The following is a 19435-nucleotide window of genomic DNA, read 5'->3' on the forward strand; positions in this document are numbered from 1 at the left end:
ATTTGGGCTGGCTGCCCCTCAGGCCTGTTAGGGATGAGTCATCTCACAAACCTAGATGTCCCTCAACAGAAGAATAGACAAAGAAACTGTGGTACATTTACACAATGGAGTATTACTCAGTTTTTTACAAAAATGACATTATGAAATTTGCAGGCAAATGGATGAAACTAGAAAAAAAATCAACCCAGCCCCAGAAAGATAAATACATGTGATATATATATATATATATATATATATATATATATATATATATATATATATATTTGCTTATAAGTAGATATTAGCCATTAAGTAAATGATAACCAAGCTACAATCCCTAGACCTAGAAGGTTGGGTAAAGAGGATTAGTCTAGAGGAGATGCAAGGATCTTCCTGGTAGGAGGAAACAGAATAGATTTGAAGGGTGGACTGGGGCCTGATGGGGACAGGGGTGGGGTGGAGTAAATCAGGTGTAGGAGAGATGGTGTGTAAGGAGAGTGTGGAAAGAGACAGCTGTAATTGGGGGGCACTTGGGGGATGGCATGGAAACCTAGTACAGTGGAAACATCCTGGAATGTATGAAGGTGATCCTAATGAGGATTTCTAGAAATGACAGATATGGAGCTTCAGTTGGCCATTTCCTGTCATCAGGCAAGGCTTTAGTGGTGGGACTGGGTTGCCTCAACTGGTCCCCTACCTAATTCCCTCTTGTGACAAGGGTAAATGCTCATTCTTTGCAGAGGACTCTATCACCACAGAAACAAAGCCTAGGGAAACATTTCAACAGGTCAGCATGAATTACCACTGAATCATCCTACTATTATTTTCCTACAGAGAATTTTTAAGCAATGGATTACCTTCTAATTGCACTTTATTCTATCTTTTACAGCATCATAATTTTCCCTTTCTCTTTTCTTTCCTTGAGGGAGTGGATTGTTTGTTTGAAAGATTTATTGTTATTATTATATATTTATTTTATTTTATGAGTATGGATGTTTTGTCTGCATGTATGTCTGTGCACCATGTGCATGCCCAGTCCACACAGAGGCCAGAAGAAGATATCAGATTCCCTAGAACTGGAGTTACAGATAGTTTTGAGCCATCCTGCGGGTGCTGAGAATTGAACCCAGGTCCCCAAAAGAGCAACCAGTACTTTTAACCACTGAGCCATCTCTCCAGTCCTGAGTGTGTGCACTACACCTGTGCAAGTAGCTGTGGAAGCCAGAAGAGAGCTTTGGATATTCTGAAACTGGAGTTATTGGTGGTAGTGAGCCACCCAGTGTGAACAACCCAGGTCCTCTGCATGAGCAGTAAGTCTTCTTAGCTGCTAAACCAGCTCTCCAGTCCTGAGCAGGCTAATTAGATGTGTCAGTGGTATTTCAATACACATTAGTTTTCTTGATCTTTCTAACTTTTTCCATAGTTGTTTTTCTTACCTCCTTGTGGTTTTCCTCTAGTAAAAAAACAGCAATATTTAGAATGATTTTCAAACTGCCTCAAGGTCTCACAAGCTGCACTAGGATTGCCTGTTCACTCCGAAGGGGAAGAAACAACTCAGAGGCTTCTATTGTCTTCACTAAGAATGTTGATTGACATCCTCAATTAGCTGTTGTTTGAAGAAAAAGCATGGTATCTTTTTTTTTTTTAAGATTTATTTATTATGTATACAGTGTTCTGCCTGCACGTATGTCTGCAGGCCAGAAGAGGGCACCAGATCTCATTACAGATGGTTGTGAGCCACCATGTGGTTGCTGGGAATTGAACTCAGGACCTCTGGAAGAGCAGCCAGTGCTCTTAACCTCTAAGCCATCTCTCTAGCCCCCCAAAAGCATGGTATCTTAAAAACTCCAGTTTAGCCCAGCTGTGGTGGCACACACCTTTAATCCCAGTCTTTGGGAGGTAGAGTCAGGCAGATCTCTGAGTTAGGGGCTAGCCTGGTCTACAGAGTATGTTCCAGAACAGCTAGGGCTATGCAGAGAAACCAACAACAACAAAACACTAGCCTAGGGTCTGTAAAGGTGGCTCAGTGGTGGAGAGTATGAACTTCTCTTCCAGAGGACCAGAGTTTGGTTCACAGAACTCAGGTCAGGGCAGCCAACAGTGGCTTGCAACACCAGCTCCTGGGATCCAGTACCTTCCTCTGGCCTCCTTTAGGACCTGCACACATCTGACACACATACATATAGACAACACACATACACACATATGTATTTTTAAATTCCAGCTTCTCAGGAAACTAAGGCAGGGATATTCTGAGTTCTAGCAACATGGACTGCAAGTTCAAGGCCAACCTGGGCAACTTAATGATACCTTGTCTCAAAATAAAAAAATGAAAAGAACACTTGAGTGTAGATCTGTGATACAGCCTTTGAGGAGGAAAAAAAAAGGAAAAAATGTTTACTTTCCTGAAATTATAGAGTAAGAGTTTCTTTGAATGCCATGACACCTGAAAGATAAGAATTCAGATGTCCTAACAATTTCTCCCTTTATGTCACCTCAGAATTTTTTTCTAAGACAATGATTCACCAAGTATGGTCTGTTGTGAGTCTTTCTCGGTCCCACCTGCCAGCTCCCAAATAACCACACAGAGACTTCTTATTAATTGTAAAAGCTCAGCCAATAGCAATAGGCTTGCTTTTAGCTAGCTCTTATAACTTAAATTAGCCCATTTCTATTAATCTATGTGCTGCCCTGAGGCTCATTTACCTCATCTATGTACTGTCCATCCTGCTTTCCTGTTTCTTCTCCATCTGTCCAGCGACTCCTCATGAGTCCACCTTTCTTCCCAATGTCCTCTCTGCTCCCAAAATCCTGCCTAGTTATTGGCCATTTAGTTTTTTATTAAACCAATAAAAAGGCACCTTTGCAAAGACGCATTTTCACAGTATACAAGAAGGTTATTCTACAACATTTCCCTCTTTTTTCTCTAAATAAAAAGGAAAAGGTTTAAGTGTAACACAGTAAAGCTATATATAATAAGAACAATTATTAGGTAAGAATTACATTTCATTTGTATTTAGCAATGTTGGAGAAAATACTTTACTATTTATCTTGGTGAGTTCAAAGTTCTGTAACTAATCTATCTTCTATCATAACTAAGGAAAACTATAGCTATGACTATCTAGTCTTCAACTACATCAAAGATCTCAGAAGGATATAATGTTACCTTAGTAAACAGGAAGTGCAGAGCAAAGCAACTTCTGAAACTAAAAGAAAAGACAGAAACAGTTGCTGCCTAGACAGTCACCCAAGGTTCCTCAGCAATGTTAAAACATCCATCTTCAGCCTACAGGCCTACTATATCTGACACACTTTCCTGTGATGCAGGAATTTCTAAAGGACTGTCCCACTTAGTTTTGGCAAAGTTCAGCAGTCATTTTCTTTCGTGTCCTGCTTGCCCAGTTTAGAAAGCATATTGTTAGTAGTTGAGGCAAGGCCATTTCTTGCCCAAATGGTTAGCTTTGCCACATTAAAAGCAAACTCCATATGGAAATTCTTTGATGCCCATCATCCTTTTTTTGAAGTAGATTGGTGCTACCAGAAGCAGACATATCTCACTCTGCAGAAAAGCCTTTTTTATTAAATCATTTTAAATCCCACATTCTGTAGGAAGTGTTTGAAGATCATCTTATCTATATAAAATATATCTCTGTATGATCTTGAAAACATGCCTAACATGACTATAAGTTTTATTGTTACAGATGACTAACTACTAAACTGTAGTTTTTTTAATATCTTAAAGAGCTTTTAAAGACTAAAACTTTACATAACCTTTTTAAATGAGCTGCATGGGTACAATTCCTTAAACAAGAGTAGAAACATGTGTACAATATAACAAGAATAACCTTAAACTTGTATCAATATGCAAAAATCCATACCAATGTAAAGTGTTTGAGAGTAGTGGTTGTTCAAAAATAGACTCAACAATCCACTCTTTTATTCCATCATTTCTAGACTATATTCCCATTTTTCTCTTTAGAAGGAGATCCTTGAATCTAATCTCCTTTGTTTAGCTTTTTTCCCTGACCATGACTAATAACAACTTGTAACCAATCCCCCTAAATGATGACAAACATCTATGACCCATCAAATGACCAAAGCCATCCACCCCACCTCTTGGTAATGTGTTGTCATGTTCTCTAGACTGATTCCTGTTGTCTGGGGGTGCTGGCTCTTGTTGTCTTTAGAAGACCTTGGGAAAATTGGGATAATGGTCAAATCTTGAGAGAGTTAGCTGTATTATTTATTGTCCAGTGTCTGTGCAATGGGAAAATGCAAGACTTATCTGAAGTCCTGGCTGGAGTAGACTGTGAGGCTGGACCATTTCAGCTAGCAGCCTTGAAGCTGTCTGGATGCAGAACTCTGTAGGCATGAGACTGCAAGACTAGGAAGCTATGTTTGGCTCCGTATTTGTGTGTTTGGAAGTTTTTTAAAGCTTTCTCAGGTTTTATGTGGAAATACATGCCCCCATGGTGGACGTCATTTATAGTTGGACCTTTTCGTTGGGACCGCTAGCTCCCCAGTAATGACACAAAGACTTACTATTAATTATAAAAGCTTAGCCATTGCTTAGGCTTGTTACTAACTAGGTCATATAACTTAAATATACCCATTTCTATTAATCTACGTATTGCTGTGTGACTTGTGGCTTTACTTGTCCTCTAGCATGTCTTGTTCCTTCTGCATCTCCTGGCGACCTCAACTTTCTTCTTCTCAGTGTCCTCTGTGTCTGGCTGTCCTACTTATATCCCCTGCCTAACTAGTGGCAATTTAGCTTTTTATTAAACCAACAAGAAGGTGCCTTGGCAAAGACACATCTTCACAGTGTACAAAAAAATTATTCCGCAACAACAGTCCAAGACCATGGCTATCAGCTAGCTTTTTTAAAATGGTAATTCTCAGGGCGGATAGATGGTTCACCATTTTTAAGATAGAGTACTGCTCTTCCAGGTTCAATTCCCGGAACTCAAATGGCAGCTCACAACCCCCTGTAATTCCAGTTTCAGGGGATCTGATGCTCTCTTCCAGCTTCTGAGGGCACCGGCCATGTGTGTGGTACACTTACACACATGCAAGCAAAGAAAGCACTCAGACATATGAAATAAAGCAAAATACTACTAATAAAGACAATTCAGGCTGGGGAGATGGCTCAGTGGGTGAAGTGGTTTCCATGAAGACTTGAAACCCTGGGTTTGGATCCCTAGGACCCTCGGAAGACTTGAGTGTAGCAGCTATAACCTGTATGGCCAGCACTGGGGTAGGAAGGAAAAGTAGTGAACCCCTGGGGCTCACTGCCCCCAGCATAGGCAAATGGCAGACTCTAGGTTCAGTGAGCGCCTTAGCAGAGAAACTACAGTGGAGCGTGATAGAGGAGAACAGCTGGTGTTGATCTCTTGCCACAAAATGTGCACACAAGGATAAGTATACTCCCCCCCACACATATATATATATGCACACACACACACACACATATATATATATATAAATGAGTATACTCATACACAAATTCACACATACTATACACACCACACATACAAACACATGGGCACACATTGATGAGCATACTCGAATGAATGCACTCATACACTCATACACACATACACATGTGCATACATGGATGAGTACAGTCACACGCAAGTGCACATATGGATGGACATACACACATACATCACACAAACAAGTACATGTGAGCACACGTGGATGAGTACACTCACACACACAGAAGTGACACATACATACACATGTGCACACATGAATGAATATATTCACAAGCACATACATCACATATACACATATGCACATACAGATAAGTGAGTACACTTATACACACATCACAGGTACATGCATACACAATGCACACAAACTTAAACACACAAGTGATAAGAACAAGTTTACATGAAAATGCTGTATCAACTTTTGCAGTGCTGAGCATCAAACTCACCAGTGTCACTTGGGCTGTACTCTGCTAATAAAATCACGTCCCAAGGCCAGTACAGGTTCAAGTGGAGGGAAGAGAGAGTCCAGGCAGAATTGGAGGGGAAAATTATGGAGCCTAGGAAGGAAAGGGAGCCCCTTATCCCAGAGTCTGGTTCAAGTCCCTCTGAAAGCTGAGAAGCAAGAATTCCAGCACAATTAGCATGCGCTATGAAGGTTGCAAACAAGGATAATAGTCCTTTCAGACATGATGCTTTATATTTAAAAAGCAGTGCCTCAGGCTTAAGGCCTGAATGTATGAAACAAAGGACTCATTTCTTTCCAGTCATTTTCTGGGAATGTCATTTTTTTTTTTTTTTTGACTCCATAACCCCGTAACTTAGAGTTTTACTTTTATCAGTTGTACCCACAGGCTGTTCCTTATAAAGGTCCCCACAACCTCATCTAGATTCTTTTTTCTTTTTCTTTTTCTTTTTGTTTTTGTTTTTTTTGAGACAGGGTTTCTCTGTGTAGTTTTAGTGCCTGTCTGGATCTCACTCTGTAGACCAGGCTGACCTCGAACTCACAGAGATCTGCCTGACTCTACCTCCCAAGTGCTGGGATTAAAGGTGTGCACCACCGCTGCCCAGCTCTCATCTAGATTTTTAGCAGTCCTTTTAAGATAATAGTTTAAAAACCCACCCAAATCACCTAGTGTGAGCCGGGCGGTGGTGGAGCACGCCTTTAATCCCAGCACTCGGGAGGCAGAGCTAGGTGGATCTCTGTGAGTTCGAGGCCAGCCTGGGCTACCAAGTGAGTTCCAGGAAAGGCGCAAAGCTACACAGAGAAACCCTGTCTCGGAAAAACAAAACAAAACAAAACAAAACAAAACAAAAAAAAACAAACAAATCACCTAGTGTGGTAACTTTTTATTCTCAGCACTCAGGAGGCAGAGGCAGGTGGATCTCTGTGAGTTTGAGGCCAGCATGGTTTATATAGTGAGTTCTAGGACAACCAGGGCTAAGTAGCCAGACCCTGTCTCAAAGAAACAAACAGCAACAAATTGAAATCACCCAAACCCCGTATATGACTATGTAAAGAAAGTGAAGAGCAACTCTTCTTTGAGAAGGCCACACTCACGCTGGCAGGGGCGGGCATGTGTCTTAATTCTCCCCGAGTGCCTCTCTTTCTCAGCCCTGTACTTAAGATCTCTATAAAACCACTTGAAGTAACTTCTCTTTATCCTGTCTTACTGCAAAATTATTTTCTGATTAAAGCCAAGAATCCTGGGTTTGCCTGAATGGAGGTCTCAACAAAACAAAACACCTCCCACCCCAAACCAAAAAACTACTCAATAAAAACGGAATGAGTTGAATGAGCACATTGGGAAGACACAACATGGGAGTAAAAAGGTGAGAACTGAGCAGACTGATTTGTCACCTGACTTGGCTGACTTTGTCTCTACAAGCAACACTGACGATGTCACATTGACTTCTTTGGGGGAAAAAAATCCCAATTTGACAATTTTAATTATGTCAAATTCTAAAGGTATTAGAACACTTACACTAAGACATTTCAATAATTTACCTCCTTGAAGGAAAAGCAATTGAAGAAAAGTCTTGCCCCTCTGTAGCCTGCCTGTAATAGACTTTCTATGTTATCCGGCTGTGTGAACACTGCTCCCGTGGAACATGGTCTACTCCCCCATGCCTTCTCCAGCTGGAGGAATGCAGTGGACAGGTGCCTCCCCAACCACCAGCAAGACAGCTTAGCATGCTCACGGTCATTATGCAAACAGCTCCCATTAGGCCAGAGACCTTCTGCATGCTGAGAACATCTGAGGAAAGGGATGAGAAACACTCTTGTGGTTCAGCAAAGGCACTTTGGAGCAGCACACCTCGGTTCTGATGAATTCAGAATTCAACTTCAAGTCCATCTCGATGGTCACTGTTGCGTCTCAATAGCACCGTGTTTAAATTTTTTCTTTTTTACATTTATTTATTTAGTGTGTTTTGTGAGTGTGTCACACGCATATGTAAGGGTCGAGAACAACACGTGAGAGTCGATTTCCTTCTGCCACAATATGGGTCCTAGGGACTAAATTCAGGTCTTAGGCTTGGCAGCAAGTGCTCTCTTCAGTGAGCCATTTGACAGCCTACAACACAGGATGTTGAATCCTCTGAACACCGGCCACCTCTCTCAGAACCACCACCGTTCCCTGAACTAGAAGACAAAATCTGAGACACAGTTCCTCCTCATAAACCTGAGCTAGAGGGGACGTGGGTGCTTGGGTGTCTCCCTGATGTGGAACAGCAGTGTGGTGCTCTGGTAGACACCACCTCTTCTTGTGTCCCGAGAATTCTGATAAGGTGACTTTGAAGAAAGATGGAGCAGTTACAGCTTGGCTACCCCCCCCCCCAATCTGTATTTAATGTCCATTTTTAGCTTTCAACAAGAGCTAAATTCTGGTCTTGATCCAGTCAAAAGACCAGAATTTTGGGGTGATATGAACCAGTTAGTGCTATACAATCTTTTCCTGGAATATTCTGAAGATTTTACCTAAAAGTTATCAATAATTGCATGTTGTGGACATATCACAGACGTGTCATTTTGTTTTCTCCTTTTTGAGTGTTCTGTCTCTGTTACATTGACAGTGCTATTCCACAGGGCCAGTGCAGATGATGAACTCTTGGTGTGTGGAACAGTCCTCCTCTGGATAAATGCCCTATAGCCTCACGAATTTCTAATTTGCAATCTGTATGTACTGCCCATGGGTATGTTTTCAAACACACAGTGCCACGGACTCCATGTTGCCGAGTTGTGTTTCTCTGGTGGCTAAGAAGCCTTTCCTTGGTTGACAATCAGCTTGTGATGACTTGATGAACTACAAGGAACATCAGCCCTTTGCTGAGTTTGGGTCCTCCCTGGGTAGGTCTTCCCATTCTGCCAGAATTCTAAGGGGGCAGCGGGTGACGGAGAGATGGTTCAGTGGTTAAGAGCACTGACTGCTCTTCCAGAGGACCCAGATTCAGTTCCCAGCACCCACATGGCAGCTTGCAACTGTCTATAACTCCAGTTCCAGGGGACCTGAAACCCATGGCAAAACACTAATGCACATAAAATAAAGTTTAAAAAAAAGAATTCTAAGAGGACTCTTGATTCGTGCCTCTTTGCTTTTTATTTTTATTTCTTTTTGGCAATCACAGCCATTTGGGGGAAATAGTCAGGAGGCTTTGCCTAAGTCTATTTGTATACTTATATATGAAGCCTTTTAAGCACTGTGTGCTCTGTTGATAAAAACATACACTAGCTCTTGAAAAAAAAAAATTTTTTTTTTCCAAACTGCTCTTTTAGTTGTGGAGTTGTCTGGGGCAGACTGAAGACCTTAATTTGGTAATTACCTAAAAAATGCCACCCCTTTCCTCTCCCCTGGCTGCTGTCAGCACAACGCCAGGAGTCTTCAGAGACAACCCCTCCGGCAAGTGGAACTGCAAAGTGCAAGCATCCCCTAAAACAGCATGTGAACAGAGCTGGCGCTTGGTGGATGGCTCGCGCTGCTGTCGAAACACTGTCTTTGAAGCGGGCTCCCCCTCGTGGTGTACAGTGGGATTTCTGAGATGAAACTAAAGGACAGGAAGTGGTTTTCAGCGCAGTCTGCGAGTTTCGTGACTTCAGTCATATATGGCTATTATTTTTGTAAGACAAACAAAAACCAGAGGAAAGAAGGTCCAGTGCTCACAGAGAGACAAGAATAGTGGCAGTCGCCACCGCTGTGACTCAGAGGGAAGTGGGTAAAGGGGTCAGGAAGTTTTCTTCAGTCATGGTGAACGCTTACCCTCGGTTTGAGGCTTGCTGTGCCTAAGAAACTCTGAAAGACTCAAGAAGGTAGGACTCTTGCCAACAATCTCTCATTACATCCCAGGAGAGAAGAAGCAAAAATATCCACGCCCTGCCAGATTACAGTAGACAATATCTGGTGTCCCAAAAGATTATTAGGCATGTAACCAGACCGGAAATATGACCCATAAAGGGGAAAGAAGCAGTGATGCATGCCAGAGCTGACATGCTGAGAAGCACATGAAAACAGCTGTATTCAGTAAATACAAAAGTACAATAACTGAGCAGAGAAATGGAAACCAAAGGAAGATGCAATCAAAGTCTAGAGATAAAAATGACAGGGTCCAAGTGAAAATATACTTTGGATAGTAACAGATTAGATGCTGCAAAAGAGCTGGGCAGTAATGGTGCCCACCTTTAATCCCAGTGCTCAGAAGGCAGGAGGATGTCTGTGAGTTTGAGGCCAACCTGGACTACAGAGCTAGTTCCAGGACAGCCAAAGCTACACAAAGAAACCATGTCTTGAAAAACCAAAATAAAAAATAGATACCGCAGAAGAAAAGATTAGTGAACTTGGGAGCATAGCAATAAAATGTACCTGGAGAGAAACCCAGAATGAATTAAACAAATAGACACACTAAATGGAGCATCCTTCTCTTTGAATTTCAGACAGCTCTGTGTACAAGTAACTGCAATACCTAGGACAAAGAGAGAAACATGAAAGTGTGTTTAAATAAGGAGTAACTTAAACATTTCAAAATGGACTAAAATAATACACGCACAGATTCAATAAATGAAACAAAGCCCAATTGGAGAAACATGAAGAAATCCACACAGGTCATACTGCAATCAAACTGTTCAAAACTAGTGGCAAAGCAGCTAGAGAAAATGTCATGTTACGTAACGGAGAGCCAAAGACAACAGCGACTTTTCATGGAGAGCGGTGTCAGCAAGAAGACAATGGACACTCTGAAGGGGGAAAGCTGCCCCCAGAATTTTAAACTAAACTTGATAAACACCTTTCAAAAATACAAAATAATGTTTTTGGGTGGTCAGTGGGAAATAATTCACTACTAGTCAATTGCCACTGTAACAAATGTTAAAGAAGTCACTCAGACAGAAGGAAAACAGTGAAGGAATTAAAAGTACTAAGATGTTAACAGCATAGGTAATTATAAAAGGTTCATCTACGTTTTAAATCTCTTTGGGGGACTGGAGAGATGGCTCAGAGGTTAAGAGCCCTGGCTGCTCTTCCAGAGGTCCTGAGTTCAATTCCCAGCAACCACATGGTGGCTCACAACCATCTGTAATGTGATCTGGTGCCCTCTTCTGGCCTGCATACAGAATACTGTGTACATAATAAGGAAATAAATGTTTTTAAAATAAATAAATCTCTTTGAAGTGGATTGATTTTAAACAGTATTTTAGAAATTATTGCAATGTATTGTGGGATTTAGGGCACAGGGAAAGATACATGTGTAGCAACACCATAGACTAGAAACAGAGAGGCAAAAGTCTACTGCTGGGAGTTCCCTGAGCCTGTGCCATTGAGGTTAGACTCTGATGATACAGATGTACATTCTAAACTCCAAATAAAATAATGAAACCACTACATACACAAAGCCAGAAAAGAATATAAAATGTAACAATATTTGAAAAGAAGAAGAAGAAAAAGAGAGCAAGGGGGTCAGACATGAGACTACAACATGACCACAACCTCAAACCCAAGTATGTCAAGTAAGAACCAATTGTATGGGCTTGGGGGATAGCCCAGTAATTAAGACCACTAATTGCTCTTCCAGAAAACCCAGGTTCAATTCCCAGCACCCACATGGTTGTTCACAACTACCTATAATTTCAGCTCCAGGGGACCTGATGCCATCTTCTGGCCTCCTCAGGCACCAGGCACACATGTGGTACACAGACATACATGCAGAAAAAAACACCCATACACATAAAAAGAACCTGTGTGGATTATTCCCATGAGTGATTTACTCTGGGTCAGCAATAATACATCATTGTGGCATTAAGAAAAGAAATAAAAACATTTCCCCCGGAGTAGGTTATTCAAGAGTGAGTCTAGATTTAAACTGTACTTCATGTTCCCGGTGTCTTCAGTCCTGACTATGTGATTGGGTGTGTCAGTATGAGCTGTTTGTGTCTGTGTGTCTGTGAGTGGTATGACTACCTGTTCTTCACGAAAGGCTTTGCTCTGTGTTTATTGAACAGCACAGAAGGCATTGCACGGGGAAGGGATGGGACACTTCACAGAAATCTTTAACAGAGGCTTACAAGGGATTAAGTCTCTGGCTCCCACTGACTCCAAGTGACCTAGATAACAAACATTGTTTACCAAACAATAAACGGACGCTTTTAACCTTTATGGAAGATTTTAGAAAGCTGCTTTCAAGTTCTGTATTTGCTGCTTTCAGCAAATGATACACATGCCTTGTTTTGAGTCAGAGCAATGGAAGAGTACATAATTTAAGACCTCAACTATGCGCTGGGCAGTGGTGGCACACACCTTTGATCCCAGCACTTGGGAGGCAGAGGCAGGCGGATCTCTGAGTTCAAGGCCAGCCTGGTCTGCAGATCAAGTTCTAGGACAGCCAGGGCTACTCAGAGAAACCCTGTCTCGAAAAACTGAAGAAAAAAAAAGATTGAAGCTCTACAGTAACTTAGATTGTAAAAGTTGATTCCTTGGGAAACCCAAGACAAGGAGTGTTGCTTGTTAAACTGTTCTCTTAACCACAGGTTAAACAAAGAGTCTGAGAACACGTGGGATAGCACTCTTACGTGACTTCAAGGTGGCTGTGAGGTCCAGCAAAAGTTCCAGTCTCTTAGAACGTCAGAGATATTTTCAGATTATTGCACTGCCACAAGAGCCGGGTATTTACTTTCCACCAGAAATACTGACACGATAAATATGTAAACAGTCCAACACTAAATGGATTTTAAAAGACATGCAGCATTAACACTAACCAAAATAAACCTGGTGTGATTATTCATAACAGACAAACTATGTTTCAAAATAAAAAATATAAGCACACCTTTAATCCCAGCACTTGGGAGGCAGAAGCAAGTAGATCTCTGAGTTTGGGGCCAGCCTGATCTACAAAGTGAGTTTCAGGACAGCCATGGATACACAGAAAAACCCTGTCTCAAAAAAACTAACAAAAACAAACAAACAAATCACAAGCACTTTTTTTTTAAAAAGATATGCTTTATTTTAATTATGTATATGTTTGTGAATATGAATGCTGGTGTCCATGGAGGTCAGAGGCATCAGGTCCCCCTGGAGCTAGAGTTATTTGGGTCCTCTGCAAGAGAAGCATGTGTTTCTAACCTGAGATATCTCCGTAGCCCCAGCAGACACTTTTGAGTCTAGATTTCTAAGTTTATCAAGAGGTAAGACCAATCTTAAGCACGCACCTAGTAACAAGACTTCAGGATACAGTAGACAAAAACTGAAATAAATCCATGATTGTCACGATGGTGGCACACACCTTTAATCCTAACATTTAGGAGATAAAGTCAACTGTCTCTATGAGTTTGAGACCAGCCTAGTCTACGTAATATGTTCTGGACCAGCCAGGGCTATATAGTGAGGTTCTGCGTCAAAAGAAAACATCCATTATTATAGAAATTTCAACCTACTACCTTTCAGCGACCAATAGAAGAGAGTGTGAAAACTGAATGGCTGTATTTTGCTTAAACAATGCTATCAATCAACTTGACCTAATTGATGTTTGTAGAGTCCGCCATGACAAAGGAGAATACACTCTTTTCAAACCGATGTGGAACAGCCACCAACATATGCTGTATTTTACTCAGTGAATTCAGAAACATTCAAGCCATACAAAGTACTTGCCCTGAATAGATGCTATTAAACTAGAGACCAACAACCAAAGGCCCCTAAAATATTCCCAAGTATTTGGAAACTAGGTAAGCTAACTCTAATTTGTACTGTTAACATGACTTTGAAGGGCAGAAGGTTTTTGTTCTTATCTAATTTGAAGCACAGATGTCTACTGGTTAACTGATAAAGAAGGAGAACCAAGTTTGCTGGCACAGTGTAAGCACAGGAAACAATCTTTAGCACTAAGTTTAGAGTTAAGGTAAAGCATTTCTTTGGGGGTGATGATCCATACATTGTCAGGGAATCTGGTGGGGTCATTCCCCTCATCCCCAGTTTCTCTGTCACCTGACTCCTCACGGGCAGAGACTCTTGGAGATAACAAAGTCACAAACACTTTAATGGGTCTTTGTGGGACCAATTATTCTCCCTACCTCATCTGCCTCCTAAAATCCCATCACGAACACTTCTAGTTGTGAGCTGCCCAGAGGGAAAGATGGCCCCAGGGAGTCTCTCGCCTACACAAGACTGGTGGTGAGGGGTTCACAGAGAAGGGGGCTGCCTCACTCCTTACCCCGTGAGACCCCCAGATTTAGTCAATAGACACAAGGCCTGCCTTTGTCTTCATGGTCCTTTCACTGAAGGTCTGTGCTCACAGTTCCAGAGCAAATCCAGTACCATCAAGTTGTGTGCTAGGAATCCGCTCACAGAACATCTCATCTGGTGTTGGATGACCACCGGGTAGCCCAGATGTCTGAGAATTATTACCTACTGGCATAGCTTCTGGAGAGAAGAGACCATTCAGGACAACTATCCTACTGATATCCAGGACACAGAGAATTCCAGCAAGTTAGGAAAGGATTTGGGGTTCAAGAAGGTCTGTGTCCTCATGTAGACCCCATGGTCTAGTGATTCTTAAAGTTCAGAGACCACCTATTGTGAAATCACTGGAGTTTAGGTTCATCTGTAGATCTATTGGATCAGATCTCCTGCAGTTGAAACCTGGGCCCTGCACATAAAGTAAGGTTTTCTATTGATCGCTGGGTAAGACACCTCACTGTTTAAAAATTGCCGTTGCCTAAAGATCTTTAAGATCTCTGGCTGTGTTGCTGCCTGGGGTCCTTCATATATTCCTTCACTGTTTTGTCACAGGTGGGAAATTGAGGAGTCAAGTATAAATAAGGTCCCTTCCAACTCCTTCACCTGCTGGGTACTCCACTCCTAATCTTTTATTTTTATTTTTTACTTCATGTGTATGGGTGTTTTGCCTGTGTGTATATCTATACACCACTTTTGTGTCCAAGGAAGCCAGAAAAGGGCATTGGATCCACTGGAACTAGTCATAGATAGTTGTGGGCCACCACATACATTCTGGGAATGAAACCTGGGTCCTCTGGAAGAGCAGCTAGTGTCCTTAACCACTGAGCAATCTTGCCAGCCCCTCCTCCTCCTTTTAAAATAATAAAGCTCACTTCAAATTTTCTTCCTCTATGGTACAAACTGCTACCCACAGAAGAGTGGTTATTTCAAAGCATACCAGATACCGATCTCTCTATAATCTGAATTTTTTACTAATTCTTTGTATTCTGCAGGATTTTCCATTTAGTGCAGATTGGAGAAGAGTGGTAAGCAATGAGTGAGGGGGAGAGAGAGAGAGAGAGAGAGAGAGAGAGAGAGAGAGAGAGAGAGAGAGAGAGAGAGAGAGAGAGAGAAGCTGCCCCACTTGGAGGGTCCTCTTCATCTGCCCAACCCAGGCACTGGGCACATTCCAAAGTTTGTTGTTGCTGTTTTCCTGGTTCTGTCTATTTTTCCAATCAGAGAAATACTGATAGGTTTGTTACCTAAACTAAAACAGGTTCCTGAGGAAAGAAGATTCTAAGTTGGATTTTGAGAAGTTCTACTCTACGCTTAAAGACCAGCTGCTGACTTTCTTGAAGTTCTTGTAAGTTATTTCCTCCCCAGACTTTCACGGTTGTTTCTCTCAAGTCCTGTAATTCGCCTTTGAGTTAAGTTGACTTTTGAACCAATGGGGTTGATGACGTGAACAGCTCAACTCCAGAACCCCACATTCTGCAGTATTAGTGTTCATTGTAAAGTAGTTACTACTGGGATAAGGTAAGCGTCATGTTACATCCCAGCGACTTGAAATAAGTCAAGACACACTCTGCTCCATCTGCTCCAGAAGCTCTGTGCAAGTCTGCCCTCTGTTTTCAGTGCTTGCTCTACCAGAGCATGCTCTCTTTGGGCATTACCAAAAGTAGCTTCTATCATTATCATTATCATTATCATTATCATTATCATTATCATTATCATTATCATTATCATTATCATTATCATTATCTGCATGTGTGTGTTTCTACATGAGTGTATGCCACTTTTGTACATGGAAGTCAGGAGAGGGCATCAGATTCCCTGAAACTAGAGTTACAGGTGGTTGTGACCAATCTGAGGTGGGTGCTCAGAACCGAATCTGGATCCTCTGGAACTCAGCACCCTCAAACTTGGAGCCATCTCTCTGGCCCCCCAAAATGCTTTTCTTACTATCACACACAGCCTTCCATTGACAGACATGGTCCCTTAGTTACCTACCCACAGCTGAGTTCAGTTTTTTATCTATCTAGAGTCTTCAGCCCTGGTACTGTCAAGATCCTGGAGAGTCTAGCAGTGGGATTAACCAACGTTTCTGTGTAATCAGTACAACTCTGGATGCTCCTGGATCCTCCCAACATCTTCCACAGATGCATTCCCTGCAGGACAGGGAGAGGAGCTCACATTTGCTGTTTTTGTCCTACCTAGTCATGCCTGCTGGCTTCAAAGCCTGAAAAATTGGGTCCTCGACAAAGCACTGGGTACTAAAACCATTCCAGGACCCAGAGGTAATTCTGGAATGTGACAGTGGAGGAGCCAATAGAGCAGGGAGAGGGTGATGTTTACAGGACCCACTCTCTAAATCGAAAAGACATTTTTTACAGACTTCAGCCTTAGAGGTGGCCTGATCCTTGTCTACCAATAGCCCCTGAATTCGGGGTGATTTTTGCTTACTGGAAGTGATGGGTACTTTTATAGGCATGGGTGGGAGCGTTCCCTTGTTGGGTGATCCCTAGTCCACAAAGTCAGTTTGTTCATTATACCACCCCATCTTTCCATAGCCTCAGCCCACCATCATCTTTAGCAACCGTGGTAGCTAGAACCAGACTATGCTGCATCCCTAGGGGTGGATGTTCAGCTGAGCTAGTGAACTACCTTCAGGTCCCCGGGAAGCCTGTTCAGTCACTCTTGCTAAGCATTTGTTCCTATCTAAACTATTGGGTGGTAGATTCCACGTTAAATTTTGTTATTGCCTTATCCCACTTATCCCATGTATTTATGCAATAGGTCTGTCTCCCCAGTGAGAACAGTTATTGCAAGCATCCTTTAAATTTCCTCAGTGTGCTGGTCTGTCTTCAAGTGATTTGTGTTTTGCTTTCTCAGTTTTCACAATATTTTAAGATAACTGCTGTTCTTACTCTACAGATGAGAAAACTGAAACTTGGAGACATTAAGTCTATCCCACAGGTAACATACATAGTCAGCGATGAAGCCCCCACTCACTTGGTGCTTACAGAGAACATATTGCCTGTAGCCTATGAGCTCCCTGCCATCAGGTACTCTAGACTTTCTTAGGAGGGATACACAGTTGTGTGGATGGAAAACTATGTGGATTCGAAGAGTGAATGTCTCATTTAAATTTTTATGATCTCAAAAAGATTAATTTCATATAGTTGTTATAGTTCCCATTGCTTTTCAAGTAATGTGTACTGATCAACCAGACAATCAAGTAGAGAAGGTCTTCTCCAACGGCAGTCCCGTCTACAAAGCCAGATCTCTTTGAAGGATCCTAATCTCCAAAAGGTTGTCCTTAAAGTAGGAGTAAAGTGTGAGAGCCTTGGGTGTCTGTCTGTCTACACCCCAGAGTACTGAACAAATATGGAAAGGACAAACCTGAGCCAAGAGATGGAGTTTGAACTCTTGGGCCTCACCAAGGACCCTCAGCTTCAAAGGCTACTCTTTGTGGTATTCCTGGCCATGTACTCCATCACTGTGCTAGGGAACCTGATCATGTTCTTTCTAATCCATGTGAGCATCACTCTGCACACACCCATGTACTCCCTCCTCAAGAGCCTTTCATTCCTGGATTTCTGCTATTCTTCTACGGTGGTCCCCCAGACCCTGCTGAACTTCTTGGCTAAGAGGAAGGTGATCTCTTATCTTGGCTGCATGGCTCAGATGTTCTTTTATGCGGGCTTCGCCACCAGCGAGTGCTATCTCATTGCTGCCATGGCCTATGACCGCTATGTCGCTGTTTGTAATCCTCTGCTCTACCCAACCGTCATGTCTCCGAACGTCTGTGCCTCTCTGATCGTGGGCTCCTACAGTGCAGGGTTTCTCAATTCTCTTATCCACACAAGCTGTATCTTCAGTCTGAACTTCTGTGGTGCTCACGTGGTCACTCATTTTTTCTGTGACGGACCACCCATCCTGTCCCTGTCCTGTGTGGACACTTGGCTGTGTGAGGTCTTGCTCTTCATCTTTGCGGGTTTCAACCTTCTGAGCTGCACGCTCACCATCTTGATCTCCTACTTCTTAATCCTCATCGCCATCCTACAGATGAACTCAACCCAAGGCAGGTTCAAGGCGTTTTCCACCTGCACATCCCACCTCACTGCTGTGTGCTTCTTTTTTGGCACGACTCTTTTTATGTACCTGCGCCCTAAGTCCAGCTACTCCTTGACCCAGGACCGCGTGGTTGCTGTCATCTACACAGTGGTGATCCCGATGTTGAATCCCTTAATCTACTCTTTGAGAAACAAGGATGTGAAGGAAGCTTTAAGGAAGGTTTGGGGCTGGAAATCAATGGAATGATCTTATTGACTCATGTGTCCTTAGAAAGCCAAGAGAGCTTTACTTGGTGGGGTGCCACCCCAAGCATGTTCCCAAGCACACCCTGTGAATCATGGGCATGCACTCTGGTCTGCAGGTGCTTCTGGAACTATCCACCAGAGCTGTTGGCTTCCTAGAGACTAAGAATCTAGAAAGACCTTCTGCTCTTGCTTCATTGGACTCACTGGCCGAGGCTAACTATGGCTTTGTTCTAATACGTCATCCATAGTCTGAAATTTATGAATACTTTATTTTCCTATTAGAAACAGACATTTTTGTTCTTCAGATTCCCAACCTGGGCATAGTGACTCATGCTTTTTATCCTAGCACTTGGGAGGGAATCATGTTCAAAGCCAGCCTCAGCTACTCAGTGAGACCCTGACACAACTGGAGAGCATCAGATCAAGCAAAATAAGTCAGATGATGAGAAACAAATATTACATGCTTCCTTTCATTCATGGATCCCAGATTGTATGTAGATATATCATATCACACACACACACACACACACACACACACACACACACACACACAGGGACATGAACGGAGGGGAAACAGGGGTAAAGGAGGTGGAGAATGAACATGGTCAAAGCACATGACACTTGTGTCAAAACCATATACATCACTAACCACAATGAATATAAGCCAATAAAATCTATATCAAATGAAACCGCACACACAAATTATTATTCTCTTAACTAATTTGAAAACCTTGGGGTTTTCTGGGGGAATTATTCTGGTTCTTTACAATTTCCTCTTCATAAAAGTCGGTTCTTTTGCTGGGTGTTGGTGGCACACACCTTTAATCCCAGCACTCGGAAGGCAGAGGCAGGCGGATCTCTGTGAGTTTGAGTTTAAGACCACCCTGGTCTACAGAGCGAGTTCCAAGAAAGGCTCCAAAGCTACACAGAGAAACATTGACTCGAAAAA

At 42.4% G+C, this 19435-nt stretch overlaps 1 protein-coding gene across 1 annotated transcript; it reads left to right on the forward strand.

Annotated features, from left to right (window-relative positions):
* Positions 1-17551: 17551 nt before the first annotated feature.
* Positions 17552-18487, forward strand: LOC131919468 (olfactory receptor 5AU1). Its single transcript, XM_059273691.1, has one exon. The coding sequence runs from the start codon at positions 17552-17554 to the stop codon at positions 18485-18487; it is 936 nt and encodes a 311-aa protein (XP_059129674.1).
* The last annotated feature ends 948 nt before the right edge of the window (positions 18488-19435 follow it).

This window comes from Peromyscus eremicus, chromosome 9 (assembly GCF_949786415.1).
Source record: "Peromyscus eremicus chromosome 9, PerEre_H2_v1, whole genome shotgun sequence".
Classification (NCBI taxonomy): domain Eukaryota; kingdom Metazoa; phylum Chordata; class Mammalia; order Rodentia; family Cricetidae; genus Peromyscus; species Peromyscus eremicus.